The following is an 18,097-nucleotide window of genomic DNA, read 5'->3' as shown; positions in this document are numbered from 1 at the left end:
GGCTTGGATTTTCGTAAGGTAGGGCGCTTAAAAAGTCTTCTTAATATGACGAGGCGTAACAAACCCCAACCTATTCCCAATAAGCGGGAATACAATAAAGTGAAGAAAATCCAAGCCTCTACCCATCCCACTCTATAAGCGGGAATACTATAAAGGCGAAGAAAATCCCTGCCTTTACCTTTCCCAATCTCGTTTATTTCTGTCATTTCACATCTGCTGCTGTTAGTTTCACTTAGTGTTTCAGAGACACAGACATTTACAATCGGAAATGGAAATTAGTGATGATTCTGATGCAATTTCTAACTCTGAAGAAGAGTATTCTAGAAGTATTGGAACAATTGTCACCGTTAATCGAATGCAAGGTGAAAAGAAAAACGGGACACTCTACTCAACAGGCCACTACCTATTTCACCTTGCTAAACGCTGGTACGTTGGTTTCTGTGTTTGCTATATTTTTATTAGACATTCAGTGAATTATAAATGCCGAAAGCCAAGTAATATCGTTGTGGGTGCATGCTACTTTCCAAAGATGTAGTGTTAATTCTTCTGTGCTTGTTATGTTTGTAGTACCCATTCAGTGAATTATAAATGCCGAAAGCACAAAGAATTTCATTGTGGGGCCAGGCTAGTTTACAAAGATGGTGTGTATCGCATTTCTGGCACACATCACACCCACCCCATTGAAGACGATGAAATTGGCCGTATTTCCTTTGTAAACGAGTGCTGTCGAAGGGCTGGTCTTCAAAGAGCACCTGGCGAGTTGAAATCTATTTTCGAGGAAACTCGACGAGAGTATGTTGACTTTCTTGTGACTGTTTACTCCAATTTATCATAACAATATCAAATTTTTTAGCTTTCCAGATGTTTCCATTGGATATAATGCTGCCCTAGAAAAGCGTATGTATAGAGCTCAGCAAGAACGGAAGCCACCCAATCCAACCAGTTTTGACGAGGCCGAAGAATTGATTCGTGAACATCCTCATTATTCGTGAATATAACATTTCATTTTAGTTTCTCTCGTGATCTTATGCTCACCTTTGCCTACTGTTTTAAAAGAAAAACATTAGACGGGTCATCCGACTTTTTTAAGGCTCGCGTCTCCACGGCAACCGGTACGGCATTCATCTTCCTATCTATTACTCTACTTACTCAACTGCGAACAACAAAGCAAATTCAAGCAGATGGAACATTTAAGACTGTGCCTAACTTGTTTTACCAGCTATTTACTCTCCACTTTAAAGCATATAAAAAGGTTATAATTTTAGTTTTATTACTTCTAAGACTTTTTTTTTTTTCATTTCAAACATTTTGCATAAAGTCCTTTCCAGTTGCCTTCGTTTTAATGAGTGAAAAGTCTCTGGATCTTTACAACGCTGTGATGGAGAAAATCCTCGATACTCTTCAGGAAATAGATCCAGACAGAGAAGGTAACTGTGCGGAACGCCTGATATCAGATTTTGAAGAAGGCATACTAAGGGCGCTACACAATGCATTTCCTGGTGCACGAGCCAGAGGGTGTTGGTTTCATTACGGGCAGGTCAGTTTTAATATTTCAAAATTTGACTCTTGTTTGTATCTTATTAAAATTGTTTGTATTTCAGGCAATCTATAGAAGAGCCTGTGACGAGGGCTTGGCTAGATCATATAGAACAAGTCCAGTTGTGAAACGCATCATAAAATTGATAATTTCTTTGGCTCTTTTACCCGCAGAACAAATATATGCCGGGTTTATGGTACAAGCAGTTTTGTAATTTGCTAGTTTTAACTTTCCTTTTGTTGATTGCTTTGTTTTTTTTCAGGCAATTCAGCAAGAAAATGCGGCCGACTTGCAACTAGAAAGCCAAGAAATACAAGATGCTGTTCAACGTCTCTATGTATACTGGGCCGGATACTGGCTTGTTCGTCAGACTCCAGCACGTTTCAGCGTAAACGGTGATAAGTCTCGTACAAACAACGAGGTAGAAAACTGGAATAGATGGTTTAATGTCCGTTGTCATGGACACAGACAAAATTTCTGGGCTTTTATATGTAATTGATCCAATAGTTCTATTTTGTGTGTGGCCACCTGATTTATCAAATCATTTATAGACCATTTGCAGGAATGTGAGGAAACTGCAAGGCGGGATTTTCTGGTCGCTAGTCGTGGTGGGGAAATTCGTCGCCCAACGCCAAATCGATACATCGTACGGGATGAGCAAATTTTGGGAAGAGCAAGAGATCTTAGTCAAAACTTAATAACCATTTACGAATTTTTGATGATGTCTTCTGTATCTTTTGAACCTTACGACGAGGTACAGTTTTTTGTTTTTTTCGTATTCCTTTCCTAAATTAGTTTTATACATAGGGTTTGCCAGAAAATGTACTGGAAGCACCTGCACCTCGTCGACAACGTAGATTGGCCCGTTTGCAGGGCGATGGAAGGCAACAGGTTCGAACAAGAGCCGGAGCACTCCGAAGAGATCAAGGTGAACCGGAGGCTGATGCTCCTCGTCGCCCAGTTGGACGGCCGCCACGAAGAGATCGAGGTGAACCGGGGGCTGATGCTCCTCGTCGCCCAGTTGGACGGCCACCACGAAGAGATCGAGGTGAACCGGAGGCTGATGCTCCTCGTCGCCCAGTTGGACGGCCACCACGAAGAGATCGAGGTGAACCGGAGGCTGATGCTCCTCGTCGCCCAGTTGGACGGCCACCACGAAGAGATCGAGGTGAACCGGAGGCTGATGCTCCTCGTCGCCCAGTTGGACGGCCGCCACGAAGAGATCGAGGTGAACCGGAGGCTGATGCTCCTCGTCGCCCAGTTGGACGGCCGCCACGAAGAGATCGAGGTGAACCGGGGGCTGATGCTCCTCGTCGCCCAGTTGGACGGCCACCACGAAGAGATCGAGGTGAACCGGTGGCAAATGCTGTTGCGCTTTTTTGCAAAGTTTGTTTAATAAATCCCATAAATCGAGTTCTTAATTGTGGCCATCCTTTTTGCGATAGCTGCACAAATCGTCTTCCTCTACGATCCCCCTGTCCAGTTTGCCGGACCCCTATTGAAGCTGTGCAAATATTTTTTTTGCCTTGATGTTTCTGTTTAAATTTTTTCATTTACATTGCTGTTGACTCTTTTTTATTACGTACCAACGTAACATTACACAATTTTGACAATCTAGTGAACTCGTTTTAATTTTAGCTCTCTAGGAGATGTATTGTCTAGGAGATCTATTGTCTAGGAGATCTATTGTCAATTAATTTAATATAATTTAATATAATTTTTAGCGAATAAACTACTGTCTAATATTTTTTAAGTAATATTATTCAGGGGAATCTATTGTCTAGAATTTAGAGTGATTTTAATTTTAATGGAGTTCTATTGTCCTGGAATTTCGAAAAAAAAAATTCTGGGAGAAATATTGTCCAGGAGATCTAAATGGACAGGAGATTAACAAGAACAGGAGTTCCACCGTCTGCGTACCCTTTATTTCTGTTTTTAACGTTATTTACTGGCAAGGATATTTTAGTAGTATTTTCCTCGTAACTTCTTTCATTCCCTTATGTTATCTAAAAGCAGTATATAATTGTAATAATTTTGTAAATTAATAATAACAAGACCCTGTCAGTGTATATTCTTACTCTTTATTTAGTTATTTTTTAATTATTCTTAGTCCCTAATTGGACAGAGGACGATCTTGTTGTTCCGAATTATTCGGACTTAGAATTTTTTTACAATTTTTTTTCCTTTTATCTCTCTTTTTTTGACAACAATTATTACTCTCACACACATTATCAGTTAGATTTATGGTTGCCTTACAATGTAATTGCTCAGCTTTTCTGGGCAATATTTCTGCAAGCGCCAAGAGTCGCCGAACACTCCGGAACTCGATTAAGACAATGATAGATTGCAGACATTTTCAATGTTGCCACATTTTAAAAAATAAAATAAATTGCCTATTATTAATATTTATTAATCCAGCAACGCGCCAAGGGACACATTTTTTTTTATTATCACAGTTGCCATTTTGCAAAATGTGTTATTCATAGCCTTCAATTAATATTCATCTCGCTTATAAATATCTGATTGTTTTTCTAACTTTGATTTCCTTTGTCTATATTCTATTTTCTACTATGGAAATCAAGTACTACATTACTACACTACATTCCGTCAAAAACCCGATTTTTGGGAAGGCGGCGAAAATCGGCTATTTACGCTTCTCTCCGCGTTTCCAAACTTCTGGTAGGTACTGAATGTCTGAACACGTTTTTTTTCTAAGTCCTTGCGAAAGAAAATAATTTGGATTTTGTTTAAAAATGTGAAAAAACTCGTATTTTTTACAGAATCTAGGTATTCTATCAATTTCGCTTTTAAAATATCGAAAAAAACGAAAATAAAAAAAATATGAAAGTTGATTTGAACATGTGTCGCCACTCATTGTAGCTCGTGGCTCTTCCATCTTGCCTTCCAATTCCTTTCAAAAACCCAAAAATTGCTAACCATTACCCGTTTCTGGAAGCAAAATTCAAGAAACACGATTCAGTAACGCTTCGCTTGGTGGCAGCACCATTTACCGTGGCAAAGAACTTGAAAAAAACCCCTGAAAAACCGAGGATCTAGCCTTATGGGAAAATTCTAGTACGTGAACATACCATCCCCTCTTCTACCATGGACATAGTCTGTTACAATTTGGCGCGTCTGCGCAATTTGCTGGGACAAGGCAGCTTTGTCAGGGGTATGGAGAGAAAGGTATGGGGATCTCTCCATACCCCTGGCTTTGTCAACCACACTTTCCGTGCCATGTCGAGAGTAGGCATGGTCGAGAGTACTCAAGGCATCATCTTATTGGGTAAAATGTGGCGTCACGTGACTTTTGGCAACGTCTATTGGGAGTTTGACTGTGTGCAAACTTAACGAACCCCAGTACTACAACAAAAGGGGACACTGTAAGTTAAAATGAATAAATTTAATTGTATTTCTTATTTAACTCTCTTTTTATCTTTCTTTAGTTATTGCAGCTATTTATCAGGATTCATGGGGGTCAAGAAAACAAGATGCACGAAACGAGGCGCGTACCTCGAATTTTCTTCACGCCTATATGAAGCTGGAGTAATTCCCGACGTTAACGGCGTTCCATTACAGGCTCATCATGATGAGCCACAGCAAATGAATAGCTATTGGAAATGAAGAAGAAAACAAGGAAGAGTCAGAAGACAATGAAGATTTCGTTGAAGAAGGGGCCATTTGAGATATCCAAGAAGAAGAAAGGGCCGTTTCTCCCCCTGCCACTTCACCATGTAAATTAAATGTCTTCAATGTCATCGCTCACATTTTCTCATCTCAAGATTTTCTCATATATTTTCAGGCAAGTGGATTTAAGATTACTTTTGCTTGCAAGCTGATGTTGGCTATTATTGCATTCAAGTAGATACAGCTGATGTTGAGACTTTGATCAATCGTGCGATTGTATTGCCTAAAACGGAATCGTACGGTGATATGTTTTTTTTGTTAGACGTGGCCTTCCCGTTTCTTCTCCCTCCTGAAATGGTTATCGCCGAAAGAAGCAAAACAATAAGTTTTATTTGATTTTAATTTTTCTGTATTTTGTATGGTTGTTTGCAGTGTCTAGGCAACTTTGGAAACATTTTGTGGAATGAGGCACTGGCTGAATGGAACTTGCCTCGTTCGCATGTTTGGAAGCCGTGCGAATGTTTGGCAGAAACAAATAATTTGTTTTATTTTTTCTATTCGGGTGTTTTTGTGTTTGCTTTCGTTTTCCGTTTTTGTTATCCCTGTGTTTTTTTTTATTTATTATTGATTTATTGTTGTGATGATCGCTTATCACAGTAAAAGTTGGAGTAAACGACAGGTTTGACTAACACAGTGTATTAGGTAGCCCAAAGCGATGATGAATGACAATCACGACGACAACTGTGATACTACTACAAGCGACTCACAAGCGACCGTACAAGCGACCAACAAATGGATAGAACTCCCGGTTTATATACGGGGCTCCTGAAGATGTCTTAACTGATAGTAGCCATGCATGTTAAAGTAATTAGGCATACACACATGGTTAACGCATCAACAAGTGGTATAGAACTTGTTAATTGGCTTTGCCATATGCTGTTAATTAACATTACATTGTTCTTGTTTTATTTGATTTATTGTTCTTGCTTTATTTGATTTATTGTTTCTTGTTAAATCCAGAATTAAACAGAACAATTGAACTTGATTTCAATTGGCTTTTTTGTTGGATTCGAACTTCTATCATAATTGTGTATAAAGGAAACTGCAAACCACTATGCTGCACTATTTACAGTTTTATTCCAGTAATTGACTTTATAACCTGGATCATACTTCAGAATAAAATTTATTTTATTGATTAGACATTGGTGTATGTTATTTTTAGTCACGAATACTTTTCATACTTATCATGTTCGATGTGAACTTGGATTCAATTTGTCGTTATTTTATCGGATTTGAACTTGAATCGTAGTGTTAGATAGCGAGACTGCTAATCACGCTTGTTTGTAAAAATTACTTGATTTATTCAAAGTGGATTATACTTTCGAATAAATATTCTTTGTGTTGATTGGACATTTTGGCGAAAATTTTAATGTCGCATTATTTTCACCGTAAGGTAGTGAGATGATAGTAAACAATTGTCCGTCATGCACTTTCAGCCGAATGTTTTCTATACCATTGATGTAAGACAGAAAACGTGTTTTCGGATACGTATCGGAATCCTCACACATAGTTAAGGGGAAAGACTGCAGTGAATTATTTCGTTGTGTGTTGACGGGTTTTCATAGAACCAGACCATGCAAACTGCCTGCAAAGCTGGTAGGTGCTAATGAGCTGGAGCTTATCACAGATACTCTCAGAGCTAGAAGGGTAGTTATTTTACACAACATGATCAATTAAGGTACAGTCACTATATATAATTTATAGAATAATTAAATATTTAAATAAGTATTACTTCGCTAGGATACCTACTTTTTAGTTTAAAAATTAGCATAATAGTGCATTTGTGTTGTATAATTGTGTACGGGTACACGAGAACCTAAGATACATATCTATAGAATAGTGACAACATTCGAAGTGTCAATAGAGAAAGGTGTGTTCAGAAACAGCAAAAAAACAATGACTAACTGAGAGAACCAATTTTACCTTCATAACCATCAACTCCTGAGGGGTCGAATTCCGAACGTCCTTTTTTACTTGACTTGGACATGACTTAGGTCGTTTTCCGACTTGACTTGCAAGTTTTTTCAGACTTTCACCAAAGTAGGATTCCGAACACAAAAATCTCAAGTCAAGTTGAAAACTTTGACTTGAAAACGCAAAACTCGAATCCCCAAACTTAGTTAAGTCTCCGAAATCTCAAGGTACCTTCCTAGGTGCCTTGAAACTGACTTATAGCTCAAGTTTGTGGGGGAAATGGGCAGTGTTTTTGTTTTTATTTACAGAATGGCGGATCATACTGACGTAATTGATGAGTTTTTAGAAGATTTAGATAATTTAACAGACAATGTTGACGATTCCTCAACAGAAAGTGCTAATTCAGAAAGAGCTGATGAACGCAGTGCAAAAAAACGCCATCTTATCCCATTTTACCAAACACGGAAAGATATTTTAAGTTATTTCTACGCAGAAAAGTTAATGAGGATATTTAGATTCGATAGACCTTCAATAGAATATTTAACAGGTATAAATTGAACATGAATTGTTGTATATTGAATATTCCTACCATAACTGTAATATTTAATAGCACTGGTAACAGACATTTTACCGAAAAGAAAGACAGCAGACTTGACATGGTACTGATTGCATTACAATTCTATGCAACTGGAACATTCAAAACTGTAATAGGAAATGTTCTTCGATACAGCCAATCGTCTGTTTCACGTCCATTTCTGCAGTATCCCTAGCCTTATGCCTTATATCACCGAATCATATTCGAATCCCCGATAACCTTAATGACGTGAGAAAACATTTTAAATTTCTAAGTTTATATGTTAGTAAAATTTTGTTAAATATATAGTTTAAACGCGAGTATGCAGAAATAGCCCGTATTCCAGGCATCATTGGTTCCATTGGCGGAACTCATATTCGGATTCAACATCCAATATTGCACGAAAAAGCATATGTGAATCGTAAAAACTACCATTCAATCAATGTGCAAGCAATATGTGATGCCCGTCACAAATATTTGAGTGTTTGTGCTACAAAACCTGGATCGTGTCACGATTCATCTATTTTTAAGGGCAGTACAATCGGGAAAAAAATTTAATCGGGTTTTTTTGGCAGCAGCATTTTGTTAAGTGATAGTGAATACTCAAATACTCCATTTCTGTTTGTTCCTTATACTGATCCAGTAGAAGGATATAAGATAAGATTTAACCGGGCTCATGAAACAACGCGCTGCACTATTGAACGATCATTTGGTATTCTAAAAAAAAGATTCCATGTATTGCACTCTGAAATTCGAATGAGTCCCACAAAAGTATCTTGGGTGATTGTGGCTTGTTGTGTCTTGCATAATTTGGCTATTGACTTAAATATGCCACTTGATGACGACTGAGGCGTCGATGTTGATTTTGTTGATGATGATGCAGATGAAGAAGACATGCAGGGATTACACGCAAGACCGATTGGAAATCCTACAAATAAAGATGCAGAATTGCGACGACTGGGACATATTAAAAGAGACGGAGTGGCAAGACTGATATTTTCTCGTTAATTGTTTTTATTTCCATGAATCCATGAAACATATTGTAATTACAATACTCAAACTGTAGACTTATACATTTTCTTTCAAATTGTACAATAAATCAATCAAATCCTCATGGAGTTCATCCCTTAAAACTGGATCTTTCAGCTTTTAACGGACATCCATGGCCGATGATAGGACCTTCAATCGTTGTTCAGTCAGTCGACTCTGGGCAGTAGTTTCTTCCAAATCACAAAGGGAGTATTTGGTTTTCTTCATCACTTGACGAAGGGTTGAGGAAACTCTTTTTTCTTTCAAAACATTAAATGCGTCCTGTGGTTCTGGCGACGAGTGTGATGTTAATGGTGTGCTTGGTCTGCTGATTGATGAACTACTTGTATATTGAAGTGCCCGTTCGGCGACTATACTCTTTTTCTTCATTTTTTTTCCTTTGTCCATATTGATGGCACGCCCACATTCAATTTCCAATCTCGCCAATGTAGTACGGGGTATTGGGCTTCCTGCTGAGGAACCACTTTGCTCCATGACGTAATACTGATCTTCAGAGTAATGCGTAGCCACGAGTTGATTATTCTCAGACGATACCATTAAGGTTTCATTTGATATAACTTCTTCGGTTGGTTGATCAGACCGTCCAGTGATGGCCAAAACGATTTGTTGTTAAAGAACAGCGTTGTTGGCAACAACAGTTAATTCATCGGTGTTAATAGCACCCTGTAATTGAAAACATGTGTTACAATTAAAAAATTTATTGATGGGAATATTTAGAATTCTCACTGGGATTGCTGTTGCAGATACTGCGGGGTTGTCCAAGCCCAAAACTTCCTCGTAATAATTTTGATAAATTGGGCACAATATACCATCCTCACCTAAAGGGCCACCACCTAACACATTTATAAGCATTACGTAAGGCTAAATAATCGTACCTAATCGTACACCTTATCGTACCTAACAAATAAAAGGAAAGTGTTTTATGATTTAAAAAAAAACAAGACCCTTTTTGAGAAGCGCCATATGGAATGCACGGCAAACGCGTTATTTTTCAGCCGGCGAAGTTGTTACAGTTGGCGCCAGTTCCAGAGAGCAGGAAAATGTAGATAAAGGGGCCGCGCATTTTTTTTTCATTTCACCAATTTGTTTCGAACCCCCATAAAACAATCTTAACACTACGACCCACCTACAAGAAAGGCCACCCTGTAGAAACCCTGTAAAGACCTATCGCAATCAAATACTTTCCACTCTCAAAACAAATGGCAATGAAAAACCCAACTGAATCACGAGCACTCTTCAACGAGATGAAGCACAATCACTTTAAAACAACCACCATTGCCTACACTGACGGGCCAGTCAACAAATCCAATGAAAGAACCACCATTGCAGTAACAATCACAAGCCTGGATATCGAGGAGGCGAATAGGCGATTCTCAAGAAACTGATTGGTCTACACAGCTGAAGCCGAAGCCATCATCAGATCAATGGAACTAATATACCATCTAGACGATCAAGTGACAAACTAACAAATTTTTTCCGACTCCATATCTGTTATCCAATCAATCGAATCTCCAAAAAAAGAAATAAAAACAATCCATCATAAATGTCATACTCACCACAGCAGATAACTTAAAGTCAACAGGCAGCAAAGTCAATCTATATTGAATCCCAAGCCACGTAGCAATCCCAGGCAATCAAGTGGCAGACTGATTAGCATCAGAAGAAAGTAACCAACTAATTCCAAGCAGAATCCTATAGCATCAACTCTTCTCAGCTGAACAAGCAGTGGTATTCAAAGAATACCTAAAAAAACTAAACATTACTGAACTTTACAAAGGAAGAGATAAAGACAATACCCACACAAGAACAAAAATAGGTATGCTGAAACGGTACTCCCACAAGTTCCGTAGCATCACAAGAATCTTGTTCAAACTTAGAACAGGACACAATAGGCTTAAAGCCAATCTTGGTCGTTTCAACAGCCAACTAGACTCCGCCTGCCAATACCGCGAAGAGGAAGATAAGTCAACAGTACATGTCTTCCTGGAATGTCCTGCACTCGAGCTAGAAAGAATCAACAATAACTTCACATCTCACTACATGGAACACAACCTGCGCAACTTCCTAGGACTCAATCCATGAAATAGCAGCAAGACACAGCACATGACGTTTCGCAGGTGCGTTGTTTCGCACTTTGGCCTTTATCGTTATTTTTGGAAATGAGCGTACTCTATTTCCCTCTCAGTGGATATTAACTATGTTCGCCATATGAAACTCTCTCTGCAAAGGAGAAAACGAAAAAACAGCACAAGTAGTGATTGAATATATTTAAAATTATCCCTGGTACTTTACAGAAGAGGTTGTCGTTTTGTCTAACTACCGGCTACTCTAAGACTAGCATTAGCAGTCAAAAGTCATACCTAATACACTAACTCTAACAAACAAACTACTCTTAACTACAAAATTCCTCGTGCGAACCAAATTCCCAAAAACAAATCCAGAAACAATATCCGGATACATTATTATTGCTCTTGGGTCCAAAAAGTTGGCTGTTTTTTCACCTTCTAAATCAAAGATGAAATGTTAGAATGGAATAAGCTACCAGAAAAATATTGGAGTGACGGGGTATCAGAAAATGAAGACTATTACAAGGGGACTAGCATTTTTTAACAACTGTGTGAAAGGGGGTTTAAATTAATATCAGACTTCAAGGATTCAGTAGAAAATACGGAGAAGCAGCATTATTTACTTCAAGTTATGGAGCAACATTAAGCGCACTTTAAGCTTTTCAATAAGACAAGCGTTCCAAATATGTAAGTCATTCTTATTCGTGCTTAATCAATAAAATGAGCTTATTTTTCAGAATGTTAAGTTATTTTACTTTTGTGCGCTATCCATGCTAAAATATTTCTCTAAAATTGTTGGTGCAGATATGAGGGCATTAGCAAGCAGTTACTGAAACCCCTGTAAGAAATTATTTGTTGAACCCGTGTTATGAAACTTTATTTTTATTTCCCCACCAAATTGTAGTTTGCGGGATCCAAATATTTTTTAAAAAATCTATTTTTTTTCAGAATATTACTATTCGTATAATTTAACAACCCAATCCAGATCCCTAGCTCGGAAATAATAATTTTTTGTAAAATGAAACACCCTAAGCGACCCCAGCTGGAAATTCATCGATAACGATGCAAGCTGATTCTAGAACCCAAATCGCTGCCAATGCAATCTACTGTCGCAGATAAATAATCATCTGTGGCACTGGAGTTCCAGCCAACTGCTGCTTTTAAGACAAATTAAGCTGAGCTAATTTCAGTTAAAATACTTTTGGCTTTCAAAAATTAAAATACCATTGGCTTTCATGATACCGTTGGATAGGGAAGAGTTTGTCAACTCAGTGGATTATAACTTCCTCGACGGCTTTAATTCCTGGCAAAAATTGACAAAACCCCCTATGAACAAACCCCACGTAGCACACCGACTCGTGTTTCATGTCTGTTTATTTGTTTTACAGCTTCTTTAAAACAGACCTGGAATAAAAAGCCATTCGGTTTTAAATAATCAAAACAGAAATTTAAAAATGAAACTGTAACAACAGAGAGAAAATAGTTTTTAAATTTTACGTGGTGAATACAGAATTGTGACAAAGCTGGAATGCAAAATCAAACCAGTGTTCAATTTTATAGGGTGAAAACAGATGTGGTTTGTAATACAGTTCGAAATCAGAAATCTGTTTTAGAGAGATAAAACAGATAAGTTTCGTATCTGAAAACATGCTTTTGCTGCGATTTGTAAAACACACAACATTTATACAATTTTCTGTAAAACACAATTGTATCAGACCTGATCAGCATACGTCATTTTCAGCAACGGCGGCGACCTTTAAAAAAGATGAAGTGGATAGTTTAGTCATTGGGGAATTGTGTTGCGTAGGGGAATTGCGTTACCAACAATGTTACGGGGCCCGGTCGGTAGAGGCGCTAGCGTAGCGCTGGTGAAGCACAAAGAGTGGTAGGGATATAGTTTTAGGGTGGGTTCAGAACGGGTTGGCGTCGTCTGCTGGCTCTCCCATTGAGTTGGCCATCTCCTTATCTCTGGTTCCAGTTTATTTGTAGTTGGTGAAAATCCCTCGTTTGTCAGCTGTATTGGAGGATACAAACTTTAAAAAACAGACTCTATTAGTTAACATATCGTCACCATGTCACTTAATTGTATTTCTATATTTTTTATTGTTATATATTACCTTTCAAAGAAGAAACTGAGCTTGTAGGTTATCTCAAAAGTGTTGATCTGTTCCCGAAAAATTCCATCAAACATATTCGTCCTTCCACCGGTCCATAGTCAAGAAGCCACTTCCCCTTTGGCAATTGTATTTCTATATTTTTTATTGTTATATATTACCTTTCAAAGAAGAAACTGAGCTTGTAGGTTATCTCAAAAGTGTTGATCTGTTCCCGAAAAATTCCATCAAACATATTCGTCCTTCCACCAGTCCATAGTCAAGAAGCCACTTCCCCTTTGGCAATTGTATTTCTATATTTTTTATTGTTATATATTACCTTTCAAAGAAGAAACTGAGCTTGTAGGTTATCTCAAAAGTGTTGATCTGTTCCCGAAAAATTCCATCAAACATATTCGTCCTTCCACCGGTCCATAGTCAAGAAGCCACTTCCCCTTTGGCTTCTTGGTGCTAGCTTCTTTACTAGTCAACTCATGAGGGTTGGCTTCTTCATCTCAAGTCTCTGGCCTCTTGGATAACACCGTCTTGCTTCTTTGTCAAAATAGATCGAAAAAGCCACAGTAAATCTTCGCTAAAAATATATTATTTTTTATCGCCACACTGCCAAACACAGTTTTTTGTAGAAACAGTATTTTATAAAAAAAATTATACTATTCAACTAGTAAACCATAATTGAATAATAGAGAGTAGGCGATTACTGAGTAGTTTTGCTTATCTTTTATATGTTCTATGCTCTTGCACGCTTAAATATATGCCAAAGAGTTAAAGAATGTCGAGACGGGATGGGCTATTGTCAGAGAGATGGTCCAACGCTTCTTGATGACAGTTCGGAGACCCCTTACAACTTTTTCAAACCCACAGGATACGTCTTCATCTATCACTTTTGATTGCAATTCATCGCTGGATACTTTAATCTTGGCGTCAAGTTGACGTGTAGCTTTTTAAGTTCGTTACCAAATGTTGGTACCGGCCTTGTGATAGCGGGTGGCTTGGAGCCCACCCTTTACGAATCCCGAAAGGAAATCGGAGATTGGCAGTGGATGAGTTTGCTTACCAGTGAATCCTTTGTGATGTTCTAGGCAAGTCGGCCAAGTCGGTCCGGACGACCAAGTCATGACTTTCAAGAAGTAAGATGTCCCTGGCAATGATCAAAATTTCAGCGTCATTCTTTAATTGAGAAGCTTCGAATCCACCAGCTCTGCGATCAGAAAGGAGGAAGGCATTATGAGCCATGTGAGGGACGTTATTTACCAGCCGAGAGAATTCGTCGCAACGGGTATCAAATTCCTCTAGTAAATCATGGAAGACACGTCCAGTGGCCAAGCGCTGCGACAGGAAAGGCAACAGGGTGACGTGGAAGATTTCGAGTTTCTGCCATGGGGTCAGATCTGAGTTTGCAACCTTCGTCAACTTTTCCGGTAGGTCCCTAGTGGGGTGGAAAGTGTGCTGAGTGCCCATGAGGGCATGTAGTTAGTGCTTTCCTTCCCCTTCCTCTGCACTTACAAATTATCGAGCTGACGCAACTCTCCACCTTGGCGGACGTCGGATGTCGGATGTATTGGAAAAAGCTCTTGGCCAACGACGAACAAAAAGGTGTTGTTCAGGCAGATGTCCGAAAGGATGTCGTTAGGGGCGGTCAGCAGTGGAAGGCTCTGAAAAGACAATGAGGTAAGTCTCTTGGGAGGGACCCGAATGCGTTGGCGAGGTCCAGCCAACAGATGGCAAGGTTCCTCTTTTTCAATTTTTACCACACCTCACCGTAAAGTAGAACCTCAGGATCCAGGTATAGGATGTTATTGAATTCGATACCGTCGGCCCCTGGAGCAGTGTTGGATGCCCTCTGCAACTTAAAGGTGATCTCCTGTCTGTAGGAAGAACTAGCAAGACAGCTCATTTCCTTTTCAGATGGCTGAGACCAATGGCAGTCGTCGTAGGTACCCCTGACTTCCTGGATAGAAGTAGGATGAGAGCATGGTTGTTTGTAGGCCCCTCTCAGGAACAAAGCTGCAGTATCCACTAAGCCCGTTTAGCTCTTACAAGATTACTCTAGCACCTTCCTGGTGGCCAGCTTCGGGTAGCGTTTGAAGAGAGGAGCTTACTGGCCGCATCCCACCGTTTGACTTTGTTCTTCTTCTGGATACCCTGATGTTGCCTGGCCTGACTTCGTCTTTGGGGGAAGTGCTGCAAGTAGGTGGAGTAGCTGGTTGGACAGCCTTCCGGTAGTAGGGGCGGATTTATCGGGCTTCAACGTGACCCTGCGCCGCTCGCCGGCGAGGTTATCAGTAAAGAAGTTCAACTCTTCCCAGGAAGTTAAATGTTAAATTAGTGAGACCCACTGATAGAAAAATAAACTGGAGCGGGAGACATCGCTTTCTTCCTGTTTCAAGTCATCAGTGACGGAAGGAGGTGGACATAAAAGTTGAGTCGCTGGGGATGAGGGTCGCCCTGGGGCTCGGAAGCCCGTTGATGCGGCTGTCATCACGTCGGTGAACATTGTAGATTCACGGGTTCTCATGGAGAGTTCATTGACTGAAGGTGGAAAATTCAGGGTATCGTTGGGGCTAAAGTTGGTGGAACCAGTTTGAGGACGAGTAGATGATCCTAGTGGCCATTTGCCAGAGAGTGCGCGACGGACTGACCAAGGAGGGTGTTGGAAAACTTGTATTGTCAATTCTTTGCTCTCCTCTCTATAATAATAGACAACATATTTCAAAAAGCATCATCTTAATAGAATAACAGGAATACGGTTTTTAACAATCTTAAAATAAGTGAAATCTCATAATCTTTATCCTAATCCACAAACCCCTCAAAAACATATTATGCCATAAAATACTAATCTTTTATGGGATCTTTTATGGAAATTGTATTCCATGCTAGTGAATAAGTTTCTCCAACAACGTTTTCTTGTATATTATGTAAAGCAATTAATTTCAAATTGTCACAACATGTAATTTAGTAGACGACGAATTTTGTTTCCCCAGAAGGAAGCTGTAAGATGGCATTTTTTTGCAAGTGGAAGTAAAATGCTGTAATCCTTAATTATATCTACACACATTTTTTATGGAAATCATTGATTTGGAATGGGTGAAATTCAAGCCCGTGTCTTTCAGGCCATCCTTTTTTTAAATGTCCTTCAGGCCCATTTTTTAATGACTCGTAATTAATAACGGATTTAAGTGTTTAGCAAAATGTCAGAGCATTCTTCTGATGGATACAAAGAATGGCCTATGGGTTATAAAATCATTCCCACACACTGTAGTCTATAGTTTGAATACTGGGAGAACCAAATTTCGATTATTGTTGCATTCTTTTGTGGTAATAGTTTGTTACTGTTAAACAGTCGTTTTGAGTTCTTATACTATATTTCATTCTATATTCATGATTAGTTCATGAATTGTGGATAAGGATCTAAGAGTGAAAGAATTCATGATGGACTTCGAGGCTTCTATGTGCAAGGTAATCATTGTTTTATAATGTTAATCTTCAGGAGTAGCTCTTTTTTTCATTATTTTTCAAGCATTCAATGCGGTATTTTCCACAGTGAAGCCAGAGTCGTCTGCTCCTTTCACTTGACCCAGTCTTTTTAACGTAACATCAAGGCTATGAGACTAAGTCCAGCCTATGGAAAGGACAGCCAGACCCGGAAATCCTGCCGGGAATCGATTAGCCTGCACCTGCTACTAGCCAAAAGAATCCGGAAAAAGTTTCAAAAGCATTGCTTCCAACTCCACTTTGCACGCAATTGCTTTATTTTGATTTTTTGCTTTTGCAGATGCAATTGAAGGTGATCTAGGTAACGTAACTGCTAAGAGGAAAAGAAATACAATTAAAATATATTTTACAGTGATTTGCATGGAATGCACTCAAATCTGATTTCTTATTCATTAGACTCAGATAAACAATTTAACAATTTATACTTAAACTTATTCAAATTAATCCGTACTCGACGACTGTTAATTGATGATTTCAGCGGTTCAGAGTTGAGAGAGTTCTTGTGACCAATCGAATCTTGGATGCTGGACACGGAACTGCAAGATCAAAGATCCCGTATAAATTCTCATCAATTAAATCTCAAGATCACGTATAATATGCGCAGCAGAAAAGAAGGAATTATTCAAACACAACGAAGGACATGAAAAGGCAAACAAGTTGAAATTTAGTTTGTGTTGAAGTGTTACTGTTTTTTTGTGGCTATAGAATGGGCGAAACAAGAACTGGATAAAAATAAAAAACTTTATAAGATGTCATATCTTTTTATTGAAAATGAAACTGCAGCACATTTATTTTTCGGCTATTTTCTCGATAGCTGATGTTAGACGATCAGAAGTGTTGTTTGTTTTTTTAATGACTATCCGCGATGGATTTTAGGGTGACAACCCTTTCCTCATGCCCAGTAGTTTTCAATGTCCAGTAGTTCTCTTCTCCAATGTTTTTCTCCTTGTTTCTTCTTAGGCTCAACGATTTTCTTCTCCTTTGATCCATTATAGTTCATTTCTGACACATGGTCCACAAGGACACAAGTTATTTTCATAATGGCAATTTTCTTGGAAAACGACGCAATAGATTTTCCCATCCTGGCAATCGCATGTTGTTTTTATAACTAATACAAACATATTAAAAGAAAAATTTGTGATGTATAATTAAACAGATAAAACATTGATCCGTATCTTCATTTTTTCAATAGGGAGCATCAAATTGAGTCTTGAAGTGAACGAAACTATGTAGAAGTAAATCAGTTTGAATATTAGTCCATTTTTTGGAATCTCTTTCATCGACATCGTCGTCGTCGTCGACTCCGTATTCATTGCAACCACCACTCTTTCTTTTTCGTCATTTACGTCGTCTGAAAAAATATATTTAATTAATTGATCGTACAAACTCATTGTTTGTAATTTTTACCTAGGTTGTTACCGTCGGTTGCTCATTCCATAACATGCCTTTTCTTTACGGCAGGCATACGGAGAAATTGCAAGGTAGCTTTTCTTTTACCTCCTGTTTTTATAGCAGCATCCTTTGGCAACATACGGAAATTGCCGTCGATAACAGTAATACGAGAATTACCTAGAGATAGTACGTGTTGCTGACCACTAGTGCCTGGGCCGTCATCATCCGTCTCAGCATCTTCTTCGTGCTTTATTGAAAAGAACGAATTTCT

At 38.8% G+C, this 18,097-nt stretch overlaps 1 protein-coding gene across 1 annotated transcript; it reads left to right on the top strand.

The window, feature by feature from the left end:
- Window positions 1-3,158, top strand: LOC124197817. Its single transcript, XM_046593368.1, has 9 exons — window positions 1-426; window positions 568-792; window positions 854-988; window positions 1,057-1,252; window positions 1,319-1,537; window positions 1,602-1,733; window positions 1,800-1,958; window positions 2,100-2,291; window positions 2,345-3,158. The coding sequence occupies exons 1-9, from the start codon at window positions 269-271 to the stop codon at window positions 3,065-3,067; spliced, it is 2,139 nt and encodes a 712-aa protein (XP_046449324.1). The 5' UTR covers window positions 1-268; the 3' UTR covers window positions 3,068-3,158.
- Window positions 3,159-18,097: the final 14,939 nt, after the last annotated feature.

Source organism: Daphnia pulex, chromosome 7 (assembly GCF_021134715.1).
Source record: "Daphnia pulex isolate KAP4 chromosome 7, ASM2113471v1".
Lineage (NCBI taxonomy): Eukaryota > Metazoa > Arthropoda > Branchiopoda > Diplostraca > Daphniidae > Daphnia > Daphnia pulex.
Note: the sequence above shows the minus strand (reverse complement) of the source record. Positions and strands in the feature narration are given on the sequence as shown.

Excerpts from the sequence above, each read along its gene's own strand:
- LOC124197817 (XM_046593368.1), top strand. The coding sequence starts at position 269 with ATGGAAATTAGTGATGATTCTGATGCAATTTCTAACTCTGAAGAAGAG. Across the intron at positions 989-1,056 it reads CGTGAACATCCTCATTATTC|AAAAACATTAGACGGGTCAT; the intron begins GTGAATATAACA and ends CTGTTTTAAAAG. Across the intron at positions 1,538-1,601 it reads GTTGGTTTCATTACGGGCAG|GCAATCTATAGAAGAGCCTG; the intron begins GTCAGTTTTAAT and ends TTTGTATTTCAG.